This window comes from Carassius gibelio, chromosome B25, assembly GCF_023724105.1.
Source record: "Carassius gibelio isolate Cgi1373 ecotype wild population from Czech Republic chromosome B25, carGib1.2-hapl.c, whole genome shotgun sequence".
NCBI lineage: Eukaryota > Metazoa > Chordata > Actinopteri > Cypriniformes > Cyprinidae > Carassius > Carassius gibelio.
Genome location: NC_068420.1, coordinates 1,937,313 through 1,956,844, shown reverse-complemented (window position 1 = coordinate 1,956,844; position 19,532 = coordinate 1,937,313). Strand labels below are relative to the sequence as shown.

The 19,532-nt window shown below is 34.9% G+C and overlaps 1 protein-coding gene across 3 annotated transcripts in view; it reads left to right on the top strand.

Annotated features, from left to right (window-relative positions):
- The window catches only part of tmem117 (transmembrane protein 117), a 51,765-nt gene that overhangs the window by 26,574 nt on the left and 5,659 nt on the right, over positions 1–19,532 (top strand). For 2 of the 3 annotated variants that reach the window (XM_052598365.1, XM_052598366.1), the window contains exons 4-6: positions 8,858–8,957; positions 12,547–12,644; positions 16,823–16,982. In XM_052598365.1, coding sequence (XP_052454325.1) covers positions 8,858–8,957; positions 12,547–12,644; positions 16,823–16,982 — 358 coding nt within the window. Of the gene's footprint in view, positions 1–8,857; positions 8,958–12,546; positions 12,645–16,822; positions 16,983–17,844; positions 17,959–19,532 lie in introns of all 3 variants that reach the window. The other variant, XR_008183610.1, reaches the window with a different exon arrangement.

The window sequence follows — 19,532 nt, the reverse complement described above, 5'->3', positions numbered from 1 at the left end:
ACGCCGCGTACACACACACACACACACACACACGCTGTCTAGATAAATGTTGAGGTCCTGAAGGTGATGTTTGTGAGCCGGCGGCGCTGACACCTCACCACATAATCAATATCTGCCCAATAGATCCACACTGCACAGAATAGCTCATTTCTGAGCAGATATTTGAAGGTCGTGGGCTCGCCGAATCCAGTGACCGCGACCTTTCACCTTCGACCTTCAGAAAATGAAGAGCAGGTTAGAGGACAGGATGGAGCTCATCTGTTTTATTTCACCAGCAGAAGAACATTACATTTCATTTGAATCAATATCCTGTGTTTCAGACCAAAGCTAATAAATCAGTCGTGCTCCCAGATAATTGTTACGATAAATCAAAAATGAGTGTCTAGGTAACGGCTTTTCATCTGCGATTATTAGACTATGTAGATCTGAGTTATATTAATATGTCAGAATGACACATGACATGTTATTTAATATTGATTAATATGTGTGATTTGATCTGGAGCTTCACTGGTCATTTCACTCCACAACAAAAATGATGACGGATTAAACAGAGCATGATTAATATGTAACATTGTACAGATTGAATTACATATCCATATGCCATGGTACATGTCTAAAAAACATGGTAATACTATGGTACATATAAAAAAATAATTAATGGTACATCAAAGAAAGAAAAAAACAGAGTAAAACTATGGTGCATATGCAAAAATATGGTATCACTATGGAAAAATAAATAAATAATAAAACATGCTATTACAATGTAAAATGTTCTACAAACATCTTAACACTATGGTGCATGTCCAGCAACATGGTATTACCATGGCAAATGTAAAAAACATGGTATTACCATGGGACATTTCCAAAAAAAAACATGGTATTTCAATGTTATGTGTCCAAAAAAACAGGTTCAAAAAACATGGAGATTAAATGTTGTATTTATAAGAGAGAGAGAGAGAGAGAGAGAGAAATAAACAATGGTGCATGTCCGATAACATGGTATTTCAATGATACAGGACCAAAAAAAAATCATAAAAGTATGGTGAAAATTCAAAAACGCAGTAATGACATGGTTGCAATAACTTGGTATTTCAATGGTGCATGTCCAAAAACTTCATAATACTATAGTGAACATCCAAATACATGAGAGTAATAAGCTCAAAAACCTCAATGGCACACATTGCAATGAGTAAATGACCGAATTTATTTTAGGGTAAACAAAACCCTTTTAACTGGGTCGAGTTTTTTATGAATTTGAAGCCGTGAACCAGAGAATCAGTTCGGGGAAGAAAAGCAGTTTGACTATGTAGGCCAGGGGGTGTGGCCTGTGCTGAAGTGGGCGGGGCTAGTGATGTATCACGGGTCAACCCATCTGGAGACGAGCCGCTTCCGTTGTTACCATGACAACTGTGGAACTCCCCTGGGATTAACAGATGCACATATAGGCCAATCATACATCAGGAAGTGACACTGTGTGTGTGTGTGTGTGTGTGTTACCCGCAGCCAGACTAACTGCTCAACATGATCGTCATGTTAAGTGCTGCTTTACAAGTTGCTGGTGCCATAAATCAAGCAGTTTCTGCACTACTAGCTGTCTAATCTAACACTCGGTGTCGCTTATAAAACTTTGGCAAATCTTGCCTTTAGTCTGGGAAGCGTTTCCCTCAGGAGATCCGCAGAATCTGCATAATTTACATTTGCATTTGTGTGTGAGGAACATTTACTAATTCCTCTTAATAATCAGCTCGCTTAATTCTGTTTCTGCTGCAGTTCTGCTTTAAAACTGCAAACGGAAACTGGTCGAAATGAGAGCGAATAACAGCGCTGACGTTTACACCTTCATTGATTTGCATTTGTTCATTTCACATGTACTTGTTAGGGTCTGTGTTTTAATAAGAAAATATGGAAACATGCAAACCTGTTTGACCCTCGCAATCTGATGCATTTCAGAGTTAGACAGGATATTCAATAATGATGCTGTCAAACGATTAATCACATTCAAAATAAAGGTCTTTGTTTACATAATATATGTGTGTGTGTGTTTATTTTGTATATATAAATACACACACAATATATATTTTGAAAATATTTACATGTGCATAAACATTTATATATCTATCTATACATAATATCCACTTAATATCATTATTTATGCTATGTTTAATTCACATATTTTTTTCTAAAGCTACTTTTTGTGATTTGTCTAATAATCATGACAAGCATCTTTTGTGGGTAATTTCTCTGCCAAAAGTGATGTGTGATTAATTTGCGATTAATTAGATGAATTAATCGTCACAGCATGACATTAGATTACAAATTATAATTGCTTGACAGCCCTTATCTTAATATGCTAAAGTAACTCAATAAACTAAAACTAATCAATTCATTCTATAGACATATAATTAGACGTATACATGCAAGAAATACAAAACAAATAGAACTTCTCATTTTCATTTAATGTTCCTTGATGTACTTAAATGAAACTATATAAACTAAAGTAGATAATAAATAAAACTGAATAAATAGTATATAAAAACATCAAAATCACTACAAAATTGTGAGAGCAGTGAGAAAAGAAATACAGAATCTAATACAAAAATATTAATAAAAACTGTAATAGCATTTTATTATAGATTCTAAAATAAATAAAAGAGAGATGTATGCATTGGTGAATAATTCACTATGAGCCCAATAACGTGTTTAGAAAGTAGATGTGTGAATGTACATGTCCTCCGGACTGTGTTCGTGTAGAGAATGTGATGCCCATCACTCGGCCTGATCGTAATTCTGTCCCGTTAGTTGCCAGTGAGGCTCAAGGAAGCGTTTTAGGTGGATTTCAGATTTGTGGTTCCTGAGCCGTGTCTAATTAAGATTCAGTTATGCCTCAGGAGCCGGTGAAGATGTCACAAACATCTCTGACTCTGAAAATGTAAGCAGCCACTGCAGTTAGAAATGGTCAAGTCATGACTGGACTTCTGTTCTCTGTGAGACCGGACTCATTAGCAGTCGCTCGGGAGCATCATTCATATTAATTCTCACGGCTGACACACTCATCCCGGGAATACCGGCACATCCAGACACATCAGTAATCCTGTCACGGACCTCGCTGACTTCCAGGAACCAGGGTCCACACACCTGATGTTCCTCTCTCATCAGGACCGCTCGTTTCCGGCAGTGACGGCTGGTTTGGTTGATTCAAATCAACTTGTGCAGCTTATGTGACCTCATTTTTTAGCAGCGCGGTTCATTTTTCATAAACTGGGCTGCTGTAGCACTATAATTAACAGAAGAGGCTCTGGGGAATTGTTCGGGTGAACCACATGTGTACAAGCAAGTTGTTGAACTCTTTCGTTATTTATATATATAGATGTGTGTGTGTGTGTGTGTGTGTGTGTGTGTGTGGTTAGAATTAATAATCAGTCTGCTTACTGTAATCTGGGGGGGGGGGTACATTTAATGTTCAAAAAAACATGGCATTAGTATGGGAGATGTTTAAAATCATTGTATTTCTATGCTTAATATTTAAAACTGCATTATTACTGTGGTAAATATAAAAAAAAAAAACTAAGGAATTTCAATTATATATGTCCAAAAAACACATTGCAATACTATTGTATACATGGTGTTTGCATGGAAAATGTTAAAAACATGGTATATATTTATATGCAGTAAATATATAAAAAAACGTGATATGTCAATGGTATCTGTCCAAAGAACATGGTATTGACATGGGCAATCTTCAAAAAAAAAAAAAACATGTTAATACCAGAGTACATTTTTTAAACTGTGGTATTATTGTGGTAAATATTAAACAATAACATCAAGAATATGTAGTATTACCATGGTAAATATTCAAAAAAACATAGTATTTCAGTGGTATATGTCCATAAACATGCTATTGACATGAAAAAAAAAAAAAAAAAAAAAAACATGGCACCGTGGCACATGTTCAAAAACATGGTAATACAAGAGTAAATGTTCAAAACTGTGGTATTGACATGGTAAATATAAAGAAATGTCATCAGAGTAAAAAAGAACATGCTATTAACATGACAAATATTCAAAACAACATGGTATTTCAGTGGTATATGTCCAAAAACATGGTATTGACATGGGAAACCTTCAACAACAACAATAAAAAATGTTCAAACCATGCTAATGCCAGAGTAAAAACTGTGGTATTATCATGATAAATATATATTTAAAAAAACATGCTATTACCTTGATAAATGTTTGAAATTACATTTGCATGGTATATGTTCAAAAGATATTGTAATACTGTTATGTATGTCCTATACAAAAATGCAAAAACATGGTATAACCATGAGAAACCATGGGAAATGGTGAAAAGACGTGACCATGAAACATGTCCAAAAACACTGTAATACCACGGTAGATGTTAAAAATGGTATGTTTCCAAAAAGCGTGGTGTGATGTGTGTGTCATCTGTGCTGCTGATGTGATGTAGGTTCCCTTCGTTAGGTCACCCAGCAGTACTGCATTAAAATTACAGCCATGATGAATAAATGAAGACCTGAGAGACGCTAATCAGAGAGCGAGTGTGTGTGTGTAATACTGTGAGACAGCACCACCCTACACCGGTCTCTGCGTTACATACTAACACAGCCGTGAGCGTCTGAGGCGCTGGACTGCATCGGATGCTTCTCGTATTATTGATTAGCTCGATGCCCTTGGTGAACGACTCCCAGCAGCTGGACGCCTTCCACAACCGCAGGGTGTTTGAAACCGACTTAATGCGCCAATGAATCTTCATTCTAATCAAAGTGGCTTTATCGGCGCGGAGGGAAGGTGATAAGTCGTGGTCTGGACATGCGCCCTAACGATGGGCAGTAACGAATGGAATACAGATTCTCTCTCGCGCGCCATGTGGGTCAGGCATTCGTTTGGTTTACAGATTTGTGTTGATTGGACGTGCTAATGAGCATGAAAGCTTATTTACAGGATAATGGTATTATTATCCTTAACAGCAAGACCAAAGAACCTGGGTGGCATCAATCCGCTCGTTCTGACATTTGTGCGCAAGAAAATTGGCCTTGTTCTGTGTTACCCACCGTCTGTAATCCACAACGCGACGTGCATAAGAAGATTAACGAGTTTGTACCTGTTCAAGGCCTGTAAACACTTCTGACGGCATAAAAGCTGCGTAAAAGAGATTACATTCGCTCGCTGTCACAATGTGTGAAGGCTTGGCTGTGTTTTTATTTGCTTTGGATCAGTTTCTGGAAGCCAGTCGCTCCCTGAATGTATTGTAAAGGCCTCTGAAGTGTTGCTGATGATGTTAGCATGTCCTGACTGAAACACTCCATGCATCCAGCAGATGTCAGGTCAGATAAAAGCTTCTGGAGAAGATGCAGCTGAAGTTGTTATACTTCCTGATCAGCTGTGACATAAAACATCAGACGGACCAGATTAGGCCTCTTAACATGGAAAATGGGCAAAAACATGCTATTACAATGGGACATGTCCAACAAACATGGTAATTCAATGGTACATGCCCAAAATAAAAGCAAGGTTGGACTGGTAGATGTCCAAAAACATGGGAAATTAAAAAAAAAAAAAAACTTCTCACCGTTGTAATTGTTCAAAGAATATTAGATTGCATTGGGACATGTTGAAAAACATGGTAGTTCCATGGTTCAAAAACATAAGATACATGTCCACAACTCATGGTATTACCAGTGTAAGTGTTCAAAAAATATGGTATTACCATGATTGTTCAAAATAAACTTGATATTACCATAGGACATGTTCTCAAAAAAATGGCAATTCAATGATACATGTACAAAACGTGTTTATTCAATGGTACTAAAACATGGTATTAACATAAAAAATATAGTGTAGGGCATGTCCCCAAACATGGCAATACTGAGGTACATCAAACAATGTGCTATCTTAAAGATATAATAATAATTCAGTTAAATTCAAGTTTATTTGTAAGGCACTTTTTATGATACAAATCATTGCAATGCAACATTACATACAATTATGTTTTTATAATATTTAGTAGTAACTTATACACTAACCTGACGGATTATTAGGAACAGCATACTAATACTGTGTTTGACCCTCCTTCGCGTTCAGAACTGCCTTAATTCTACGTGGCATTGATTCAACAAGGTGCTGAAAGCATTCTTTAGAGATGTTGGCCCATATTGATAGGATAGCATCTTGCAGTTGGTGGAGATTTGTGGGATGCACATCCAGGACACGAAGCTCCCGTTCCACCACATCCCAAAGATGCTCTATTGGGTTGAGATCTGGTGACTGTGGGGCTATTTTAGTACAGTGAACTCATTGTCATGTTCAAGAAACCAGTCTGAAATGATTCAAGCTTTGTGACATGGTGCGTTATCCTGCTGGAAGCAGCCATCAGAGGATGGGTACATGGTGGTCATTAAGGGATGGACATGGTCAGAAACAATGCTCAGGTAGGACCGTGGCATTTAAACGATGCCCAATTGGCACTAAAGGGCCTAAAGTGTTCCAAGAAAACACCCCCCAACACCATTACACCCCCACCAGCAGCCTGCACAGTGGTAACAAGGCATGATGGATCCATGTTCTCATTCTGTTTACACCAAATTCTGACTCTACCATCTGAATGTCTCAACAGAGACCGAGACTCATCAGACCAGGAAACATTTTTCCAGTCTTCAACTGTCAAATTTTGGTGAGCTCGTGCACACTGTAGCCTCTTTTTCCTATTAGTAGTGGAGATGAGTGGTACCCGGTGGGGTCTTCTGCTGTTGTAGCCCATCCGTCTCAAGGTTGTGTGTGTTGTGGCTTCACCAATGCTTTGCTGCATACCTCGGTTGTAACGAATGGTTATTTCAGTCAAAGTTGCTCTTCTATCAGCTTGAAACAGTCGCTCATTCTCCTCTGACCTCTAGCATCAACAAGGCATTTTCTCCCACAGTACTGCTGCATACTGGATGTTTTTCCCTTTTCACACTATTCTTTGTAAACCCTAGAAATGATTGCCCGTGAAAATCCCAGTAACTGAGCAGATTGTGAAATACTCAGACCGGCCCGTCTGGCACCAACAACCATGCCACACTCCTTTCCCATTCTGACATTCAGTTTGGAGTTCAGGAGATTGTCTTGACCAGGACCACACCCCTAAATGCACTGAAGCAACTGCCATGTGATTGGTTGATTAGATAATTGCATTAATGTGAAATTGAACAGGTGTTCCTAATAATCCTTTAGGTGAGTGTAATTGATGACTGTCAGTTTATTTGCATATGACAGGAATTTTCAGACAAATTAATATAAGACATAGTCAGCCAGACGATGAACATTATTAACAGCAATTATTACATGATGCAGTCACACTTGTACCAATATTTGTTAATTGGGTATGTTGTTCTTAGGGTTAGCATCATCTGAGGTCCTCTGAGGGTCAGCATCATCTCTTCTCAGGTGTTCTGGATCCAGACTGGAGCTTGTGTAAATCCTGGTTACGGCAAAACCAAGTAAAATTAATTAGTTTAACCCAAGCTAAAGAATAAGAAAGCACCTTTGATCAGATGCAACTACACTCACAAATAAAAGATACATTATTCGAATGCTTGGTGAAAGAGATGCGTTTTTAATCTAGATTTAAACAGAGAGAGTGTGTCTGAACCCCGAACATTATCAGGAAGGCTATTCCAGAGTTTGGGAGCCAAATGTGAGAAAGCTCTACCTCCTTTAGAGGACTTTGCTATCCTAGGAACGACCAAAAGTCCAGCGTTTTGTGACCTTAGGGAGCGTGATGGGTTGTAACGTGGTAGAAGGCTAGTTAGGTACGCTGGAGCTAAACCATTTAGGGCCTTATAGGGAAGTAATGATAATTTGTAACTGATACGGGACTTAATAGGTAGCCAGTGCAGAGACTGTAAAATTGGGGTAATATGATCATATTTTCTTGACCTCGTAAGGACGCTAGCTGCTGCATTTTGGACTACCTGTAGCTTGTTTATTGACGAAGCAGGACAACCACCTAGAAGTGCATTACAATAGTCCAGTCTAGAGGTCATGAATGCATGAACTAGCTTTTCTGCATCAGAAACAGATAACATGTTTCGTAGCTTGGCAATGTTTCTAAGATGGAAGAATGCAGTTTTTGTAACACTGGAAATATGATTTTCAAAAGACAAATTGCTGTCTAATATAACACCCAGATTTCTGACTGTAGAGGAAGTAACAGTACATCCGTCTAGTTGCAGATTGTAATCTACAAGATTCTGTGTACTGTTTTTTGGTACAATAATTAGTATATCTGTCTTATCCGAATTTAATAGGAGATAATGATTGATCATCCAATCTTTCACATTTTTAACACACTCAGTTAGCTTAGATAATTTAGAAGATTCATCTGGTCTTGTTGAGATAAATAGCTGAGTATCATCAGCACAATAGTGAAAACTAATTATTTTCTAATAATATTACAACGTGGCAACATGTATATTGAAAATAGCAGAGGACCTAGAACAGATCCTTGTGGCACTCCATATTTTACTGGTGATAAATGATATGACTCCCAATAATAATAATAATAGTAATAACATGTTATACATCCAAAAACATGTTTTTTCAGTGGCCATTGTATAAACATGATAAATATTCAACAATCATAGTATTACCATGGTAAATGTTCAAAAACCATGCTCCAAAAAACAATGAAAATTGTGATATGTGATATTTCCAAAAAACATGATCTTGTACTGGTCCATGTCCAAAAACACAGTTTTAATATGAGAAATGGTCAAAAGTGTTAAGGAAAACATGGTATTTCAGTGGTACTCGCCTCTTTGGCTTGCTGGAGCTGATCAGCGTTGATCTGTCTGTACAGGCCTCACATGGTGACGGAGTACATGGGCATCAGGAACGAGAGCTTCATGAAGATGGCTGCTGTAGGAACATGGATGGGAGATTTTGTGACCGCGTGGATGGTGAGACTCAAACCAGAACCTGTTTAAAGTCAGTATGACATGACATTCCAAACCGGGTTTCCTTTCATCATTCATTTTATCCGTCAGGACTGGAGCGTAGAGCAAAAAGCAGATTGTTGGAAGATTTTACGAAAACTTCAGAGCAGGGTTTCCTGAGTTTGTGAGAAGCATTCATAAAAAACGGTTATTAGTTCTTTTATGCATTTTTAAACTGATAAAAAGGGAATCACTCCTCTAGAATCATGTTCACTGATGAATGTTTCCCAAATAACACCAAGAGCTTTTATTAAAGTAAATGTGGTGGATTTTGATTTATGTTTTCTTTGGCAACTTTAAAGTAGCATGTAATTGTTTTATGAGAAATCGTGACCTTGACGAACCTTCCCCGCGTCTGACGAGCCTCTGAAATGTTTCTCTAATTATTTGTTGGTAATTGACTCTGGTTCCCAGAGGCAGCGGCCGCACGCAGAGAGAATGTGACTTTAGAGATCACCTGAACTAACAAACTCTTCATTCTGCCCCCGGATACAAGCGCAGAAATACTATTACTATATTCCTTACAGGTGCAACTCTTTTACTCCCACTGAAATTAATAATACTTGAAAAATATGATTAAAATGATGTTCATTCACACTGGAAGCAATTAATGATGCATTGCGTCACGATGCAGCAGCTTCAGCCTGCTTGTGCTTTATTTTAAAATACACAAATCATTTTACATATAATAGTTTTGTATTATACACATTTTTTAAATTATTTATTTATGAGTTTTTTATTATTTTCTTTTTTGTAATTTACAAAGACTGACATTTAGACCAAGTTTATTAGTTTGTGAAAAGCTAATAACTGATCAAATTATAAGAAAAAAAATAATAATAATAAAATCTGAATATATATATATATATATATATATATATATATATATATATATATATATATATATATATATATATGTATTTTTTTTTTTTTTTTTTTTTTACAAATAAAAGCAGTCAAAATAAGTTAAAATAAAAGTTTCAATATTTTTATTATAATGACTTTACCCTTTTTTCATAGTGGTAAAATAAATAAATACTAATAAAAAATCTAAAATGCCACAAAAGACATTCTTAAAGTAGAACATTTACAATAAAAAGTCAAAATAAAACATTTAAATATAACTTAAATACTTCAGTAAAAATATTTACATTAAAATGACTTTACCATGTTTTTTAATTCAATCTTATTTTCTAAAATATCACAAACACAAGTTATCTTTTGTTTACCTATTATATATAATATACATTAAGATTTTTATTAAAAAAACAATGTTTAAAAAAAATTCTCAGTTGTAATATGCATTTTATAAATATATCTATGTACTGTATATATAATTTTTTTTCTAAATAAGCATATATAAATAAATTATAAATATAAATTTTACACACACACACACACACACACACACACACACACACATATATATATATATATATATATATATATATATATATATATATATATATATATATATATATATATAGTTAAATAATTTCTTTTGATCCCATGTTGCCTTTTAATGCTTCATTAAAAGTGGAATTATTTAAAGATCTCTTCACAAGAGTGACAGTCAGACTGACAGGTGTCACTCAAACTGAAAGACACTCTTGTGTTTACGTCAGCGTATCTTTACTGTCAGTTTCTAAACAGTGTTATAGACGTTGACAGTTGTGAAGATAGAGCTCTCATCGACTCTGAAGAGAGGTTTTCCCAAGTTCACTGAAGGACACACAGCAAACAAACATCCGATGTCAAAGTGTGTTTCTCGCTGACACGCCAGCGAGGTGTACTTCAGATCAGTGTGTGTGTGTGTGTGTGTGCTCGGTGCATTAGTATTCCTGTGTTCAGACTGCAGGGATGAACAAGAGAGAGGAGAAAAGCGAGGGATGAAGAGCGAGAGGAAGGGTGAAGGAGCGTCTAAAAGTGCTGAATCGAGACCATTAATTCAGTCCTTCATCTGCACAGTTTTATTTCACTTTCTCCTTCCCTCCTCACGGCTTTCGGTCTTTCTCCTGTGAAGGATCAGATCAGGTCCCTGCGTAGTGTGCACACTCCCTAGGGCACAACTCTAGTGCAGCTGACAAACCATCATGTAAATCAATAAATATACCTTGATGTCATACATATTTTAAATGTTATAATCTTTATGAATTTATTTGTTTATCTATATTATTAATGTAATTTATATTAATGTAAAGGAACATGACGTGTTTTATTATTAGTGAAATGATTAGTGGTAAATGCAGTTTTTAATATATTAAATATATTTTAATATTTTGCATGAAAATGTTATTGATTTGAACATGAAATGCAAAAAAAAAATATTTAAAAAGAAAAATCACACACACATACACAAAGCAAAATTAAAATGCAAAAAATATAAAAATCTAAGTCAAAAGTAATTCAAAATATGAATACAAAATATTATCTCAGTGATACTAAAATAACACTGATCAGATTTAATTTACATTATGTATTTCAATCATGCTACAAACATGCTAGCAACATGCCAGGAATCTGTTAATCATGCTAGAAACATGCTAGCTACATGCTAGTCACATGTTGATCATGTTAGTAACATGCTAATTATGCTAAAAACATGCTAGCAACATGCTAGTCACCTGCTAATCATGCAAGCGACATGCAAGTCACTTGTTAATCATACTAGTAACATGCTAGAAACATGCTAGCGACATGCTAGTTACTTACCGATCATGTTAGCGACATGCTAGTAACATGCTAATCATGCTAGCAAAATGTTAATCATGCTAGCAACATGCTAGTAACCTGCTAATTATGCTAATGACATGCCAGTATTATGCTAGAAACATGCTAGCGACATGCTAGTAACTTGGTTATCATGCTAGCGACATGCTAGTAACTTGTTAATCATGCTAGTAACATGCTAATCATGCTAGAAACATGCTAGTGACATGCTTGTAACTTGTTAATCATGCTAGTAAAATGCTAATCATGCTAGTAAAATGCTAATCATGCTAGAAACATGCTAGTGACATGCTTGTAACTTGTTAATCATGCTAGTAAAATGCTAATCATGCTAGAAACATGCTAGTGACATGCTTGTAACTTGCCATCAAACGTACAACTTTTTAGACTTTTCAAACTTTTTCAAACTCTCTGGTCAGGCAACAACTTCTTAAAACCTTCAGGCTAGGCGTTCTAAACCTAAAGTTTGTTAATACATAATATTGAAGAAAAAAAAAATATATATAAATACTGAACATACATAAAAATATTTTAAAATATTTATACCGTGTAATATTCATACTGTGTGTGTCACTGAGAAACTTGGTATTTTTGTTCATATTTTTAAATAGATTGAATTGTATATGTTCTCTACTTTTACATTTTTGTTTTTAATAAAAATAGGTAAAAAATAGATGTGCTGAACTTTATTACATATATGTTTATTACATATAGCGTTTCTTTATTGGGATTTGACTCTTTTATGACTCTGAGCTCAGTCGCTGTGAAAGTCAATAAGGAGTGTTTGTTTGTTTGTTTGTTTGTTTGTTTGTTTGTTTCCAAGGTGACAGACATGATGCTGCAGGACACTCATTATCCAGACTGGGGCCGCAGCGCCAGACACTTGTGGAGACGGGGACACAACCGCATTGTTTTGTTCTGGTGAGACGATCATGTGATCGGGTCAGAAACAACCAATCAGACTCCAGACTGAAGCTGTATCCACTCCAGAACAGAAAACACACACTGTGTATGGAAGCACGATTAATAATATAGGTTTCATTTGTCACAATCAAAAATGTATTAACAGCTTGTGCCAGCGAAAACCGTCTTTTGCCGTTAAAATAGTAGAATGTAGTGAACAATCAGGCATGGACAGAGTTATTTTTGCATCTGACGTTATTAGAGTTTGCCTTTCAGATGTAAAAATCTGGGAGGAGTGTATTAAAATGAATCACGCAGCGGGATTTACTAACATTCGGTCTCGTCAAATTACTGGCATTTCTGCCTTTATTTAACGCTCAAACAAAGTATGTCGCATCTGTGTCGTGAGTAGATCACCTGATGAGCATCAGCTCTGATTCTTAGCTACTACACTCACTTGTGCTGGACCTGGTATATTGTGTTTGTCGATATGCAAATGAGATGTTAATTGCGTCTGTGTTCTTAAATTTGCACGTTGTCGGAAAATCACCTGCAGAAATTTTCACGCCCATCAGAACAGTTTTGTTATTGAGCTAACGAGCTAATTTGCCTTTTAGTAAATTTGGTCCTTAATGCTAAATGGCTATAGCGAATTTTAGTATGCAATTATTTAAATTGTTTTTAAAAAATGTTTTTTGATTTAATCATTTGATTTCATGTACACGATGTAGTTTTAGTTGGAAGCAATAATTATTTCTTAATAGTAACCCGCGCAATGAATACACAATAACGATATTATACAGAAATAATTAAAATAATTAAATAAAGTTTAAAAAGAAATAAATTTACTAGCAGATTTTAAATATCATAAATATGTTTAATGTTTTACACAATCACATTACAATGACAATACTGCAGTTTTAGTAGTCACATTAAATTATTATTATATAATAATAATTTTTATTTTAATAATTATTAATATATACCTATTCATATTATTATTATTATTATTATAAATACTTTATTATGTATTAATTAATATGTTGATTTTATTTTAGAATTAGAATGTAATGAATAAAATTATAGTTATTAATATAATGTTAATTTGTCATAATCAAAACTAAATGTACTAATAAATGACTTGCTGTTTTTAATATGCAGTTATTTAAAATATATATTTAAATACTGAATTATTTTAGACAGTAGCTATTTAAGTTTAACAGTAATATAATTATAATTAACAATATATTTCTATGTATTATTTATAAATATTTTATAATTAAAATTACTGTAATTCCTTGTGAATTTGAATAATTCTTATTATTATAAAATTTAAATATTTAATACGCAGTTTGTTCATGATTGTGTTATTTACAGAGTTTAATTTGAACTGTGCACAAAAACATTAATTTTCTTTGGAAACACCTGCACTGATGAATCATTCATGGTAATAAGGACATGATTAAGAAATATGTTAAATAAATAATATTATTAAAGCCAGTTAAATGCAGGTTTATCCCCAAAACAACAGTCCTGCTCATAAAAGGAGGATTTGGAGACGCTCCAGACGAGGTTTTGATGAATAATTAGTGCTTGTACAGCCTCTGGTCAGTGTAAACATGATTCTGAGCTGATTTTGTGTGCTAATTAATTAGCCTCTGGCTGTGAGGTATGAAATAATATGAATAAGTCGTCTTTTAAGTATGCCAAAGGGAGTTAGTCAGTTGTAATTGTAGTTCTCTAACATTAGGAATGAGATTTGAGTGAAAATGTCCTTGTGGGAGTAACAGACGCCGTTAAACTGTGTGTGAGTTAATAATGTTGTTTCAGTGCCTGTTTGCCTTATCAGCACGTTTAATTAAAGACTAGCACAGCAGAAAATCAATCAGCGCCGCTGTGTTTGAACGTGACCCAACACACACTCTGACCCTGAAAACACACTCGACAACGTGACCTTTGACCCCCATGCACATCACAGCCATTTACTGAAGCTTACTTCCTTCACTCTCACTGTATCTGCATTACTTCAGTACAAATATAGAGAAAAAAAAAAAAAAAAAAAAAAAAAAATATATATATATATATATAATTTATTTATTTTTCCAATAGTTTGCATTCATATTATATCAATATAAATTATTAGTATATTTGTTTTATTATTAATGTAATGTTTAATTTGCCATACATTTTGTGGTAAATTAATATTGCAATTTTTATTATGCATTATTTAAAAAGTGCATACTCTCTATATCTTAATATTTAATATGCATTTTAATAATTAAAATGTTCAAATTTACAAATATCTAATTTTGAGTATAAATGAAAATGTATTGTATTTAGGAAAACAGTGCACTGATGAATTATTCACAATGACAGCATTATGAAATTAGAAATGTTATTAAAGAAAGTTTTAAAATAAACGGATGTAGTGAAGAATTATTGTGAAGAATGAGTGAATTAAACGTGTGGAAATCTCCCAGACATAAAAGATAAATTAAAACACAATAAAAACATTTATTGCTGTTTACATTCATGTTTATTAATATAATATATCTAATTAGTCAAAATTACATTTAGTGGAAGATGACTGTTGCTATTTTTTTTTAAATGCATTAAAAAAACTTTTTTATAATAGTTAGATTTTTTATTTTTAGCATCGTCAGTAGTTCACATTCATATTATATTAATTTACATTATTAATATAATTTAAGTTAATTTTAAATGTAAAAAAGTTAATTTTATTGTTAGGGAAATGTTAATATTACTGTGATTTATTAAGAGAAATGTAACTGTAAACAAAAATGTGTTTCTTCAGAAGAACATCCACTGATGGATCATGATTATATATGATAACTCTTTATCTAAACAAGGATGGAGAGAAACACTGAGTACTGTGAACTGTTTTGAGTGTCCTCTGTTTGGACACACCTGAAGAATAATCTCTGATTCAGAGGTGAAGAAGAGTTTCTCCAGCTCGTGTGAAGAAGCACTGACTCCGGATCAGTGTCTGATGAATGAGCTCACAGTGACGCGGTGGAGAGCTGATCTGGTGTCTGTATTATTCAGTGCATCCATCAGAAGTGCATTATGAGATATGTTTCATACGCGCTCGTGCTTTATTAATGCAGTCTCTTGCATTAGTCACCAGCAGCGAGGATCTTCAGACGACTGACACACACTCGCAGTCAAAGTCTGCAATAATCACCATTATTAATGACTCTTCTGCTCAGAAAGACTGCTTTTATTTGAGCAAAAATACAGTGAAAGCTGAATTATTGTGAAATACTTTTACGATTTAAAATAACCGGGGTTTTAAAAGTTTTTAAGTTTTAAAAGCTTTTAAAAAGTGTTTAAAAGTGTTTTTTGCTTGTAACTTTTAATGCATGCATTTTTTTGCTTTGGATTTTTATTTTTTATTTTTATTGACTTTTTAATGCACATTCATTTATTTATTAGATTTACTTATAATGCATCTTATTTATACAAATATATATTTTCCAGAGATGTTGTCTTTTCTTTCTTTCTATCTATCTATCTTTCTCTCTTTCTTTCTTTCTTTTTTCTGTCTTTTTGAATGTTTCAACAGCATATTTTATTATATAATCACTCTGTCTTATTTATTTTCACCTTTACTTTTCAACCATTAAATTTTCTTTAATATATTAAATATTTATTTTAATTTTCTGCTATCACATCTAACATTATTTTGTATACTATAATTATTTTTAATTAAAGCATTTCTATTGTATTTTATTTAATGATTTTAATGTGAATTTCAGAAGTCTCACTCAAATCTATTTATTGAGGGTATTATTGATCTTGCCTTTTTCAGTGGTTTTTGTTTTTATATTATTGTACGTTTTATTTTCTTGTCTTCTCAGCTGTCACATCTCACATTTTATTTTATGATACACTGCCATTCAGAAGATTGGTGTGTGTAAGATTCAATGCTTGTATTCATCAGGAACAACTTTCTGTTCATCTGTGAGTCATAAAAATAAAATGTATCACGGTTTCCACAGAAATATTGAGCAACTGTGTTGAACACTGATAATAATCTTCATGTTTCTTGAGCAGTAAATCATCATATTATTCTGATTTCTGAAGATCATGTGACACTGAAGACTGGAGCATCACAGAAATACATTACACTTTAACACAGATTGTAGTCTAATGTGTGTGTGTGTGTGTGTCAGGACGGTGCTGTTCTCGCTGACGTCTGTGGTGGTTCTGGTCATCAGTACAGACTGGATCAGCTGGGATAACCTGAACCGAGGCTTCCTGCCCAGCGACGAGGTCTCCAGAGCGTTCCTGGCCTCCTTCATCCTGGTCTTTGACCTCCTCATCGTCATGCAGGTACAAACACCAGCTCGTCTGACGCTGCTTCACTGACTCTGTGTGTGTGTGTGTGTGTCCGCTCTTGACTGATTCTTGTTTAATGTCCTCCACATCGCCACAGGCAGCAAATCACAAAGGAGTGTGTCACTGTCTCATGAATATGCTAATACGAGCTCAACAGCTCCTCTCACTGTTCGTCCTGTAATAACCTCACACACACACACACACACACACACACGGTCGCAGGCTCATCTGATGTCTGGAGATTCTGGCCAGAGCTTCTTAAAGTGGGTCATTCTCATGTGAACCTGTCTTCAATTCCCTTTAAATCCAACTTTAATCCGTTTAGGAGATACAAAGTAAAGGTTATTGTTTCATTTTAAAATGTTCATGTTTTCTTCCTTCAGATGGGTGTTTGTACTGAGGTTTTCACCTTTACTTTTTCAGCCTCATTTCTAACGTCACTTTGTTTATTTACTTCAAATTTCACTGTTCTGTTTTTTTAACAATCGCATCTCACAATATTTTATTAAAGTTTTTTTTTTAACGTAAATAATTTCTTTCCCCCAGAACGTCACTCATCACTTTCATTATTTTATTTTATTTTATTCAAAAATGTTATTCAGTTTTACTTTAATTGTCATCTTTCTCATCTCAAATCAATTTATTTGTTTATTTGAGTTTTTTATATATATTTTTTCTGTGTTTAATGAAGTAGGTATTTTTCTATAACACTTATAGATTTATTTTTATACATTTTCTGAACATTGTCTCAATTCATATCATTTTATTCATCAGTTTGTTTGATTTTTTTATATTTGTTTTGTTGACCTTGCCCTTATCATCCATCATGTCTGTGATTATTTTATTTTTCCTCCAGCTTCTCTCGACCAATCAGAAGCCTTGCTGAAATCACAGTCTGTCTGTGTCTGATTACAGTGTCTCAGTCACTTACCTGTGTTGGCTCAAATATGTTGACATTCACTGTCTGATTGTAAGTATTGCTTCAGTCTCAGTCCGTTATCGTTATGTGTCTTTATCTGCGTCTCTCTCACATGCTGGATATTTCACCTCACTTTTGTCTGCGTTCGCTCCATGTGACGGTTATTCTCTGTGACGTGCCTGATATTTTATTCAGTGTCTAATTAACTCAGAGACCCAGAACGGCCGCGAGCCGGCGGGATTTACAAGCTCTTTCATTTCAACCTCTTCCATTGGTTTCATTCCACGTAATTTAAGCTTCATTTTGTGTTACACAGTTATCATGGACGTCAATGAGGCGAAACGATGAGCTGCACTGTAATTACACGGATCCTCGTTAACTCTCCGCCAAGTCACATAGAAATCAAAGACTCTCCGTTTTCTAAACACGAAGCCTAATTGCCAAGAAACGGCATTATTCTGTATTTCTGCAGCTTACTTTGGTTTGTTTCTGTGTTTGTCCTGGAGCTGTGGGCCGTGGCATTCGTCTCAGATCCCTTTATACATTATCAAAGTTTTATTGATTTCGCTCTGACTGTTGTCGAGAGGAGAACGGCCGGATCAGACGCCGCTTCGGCTGATGTTCGGTGACGCTGGGATTCAGCGCAAACTTAAGACGCCTCACAATTCATTTCTGATCTCTTAGAAATGTCAGAGAGAAAAGAACAACAGAGACCATCAGAAATGAGCCAGACTTCTGAACACACTCACAAACACACACACACATTCATAAACACACTCACAAACACACAAACATGTATAAACACACTCACAAACACACAAACATGTATAAACACACTCACAAACACATGCATGAACACACTCACAAACACTTATAAACACACTCACAAACACATGCATGAACACACTCACAAACACACTTATAAACACACTTACAAACACAAACACATGCATGAACACACTCACAAACACATACATGAACACACTCACAAACACATGCATGAACACACTCACAAACACATACATGAACACACTCACAAACACATGCATGAACACACTCACAAACACATGCATGAACACACTCACAAACACAAACACATGCATGAACACACTCACAAACACATGCATGAACACACTCACAAACACAAACACATGCATGAACACACTCACAAACACATGCATGAACACACTCACAAACACAAACACATGCATGAACACACTCACAAACACAAACACATGCATGAACACACTCACAAACACAAACACATGCATGAACACACTCACAAACACACTTATAAACACACTTACAAACACAAACACATGCATGAACACACTCACAAACACAAACACATGCATGAACACACTCACAAACACATGCATGAACACACTCACAAACACAAACACATGCATGAACACACTCACAAACACAAACACATGCATGAACACACTCACAAACACAAACACATGCATGAACACACTCACAAACACACTTATAAACACACTTACAAACACAAACACATGCATGAACACACTCACAAACACAAACACATGCATGAACACACTCACAAACACAAACACATGCATGAACACACTCACAAACACAAACACATGCATGAACACACTCAC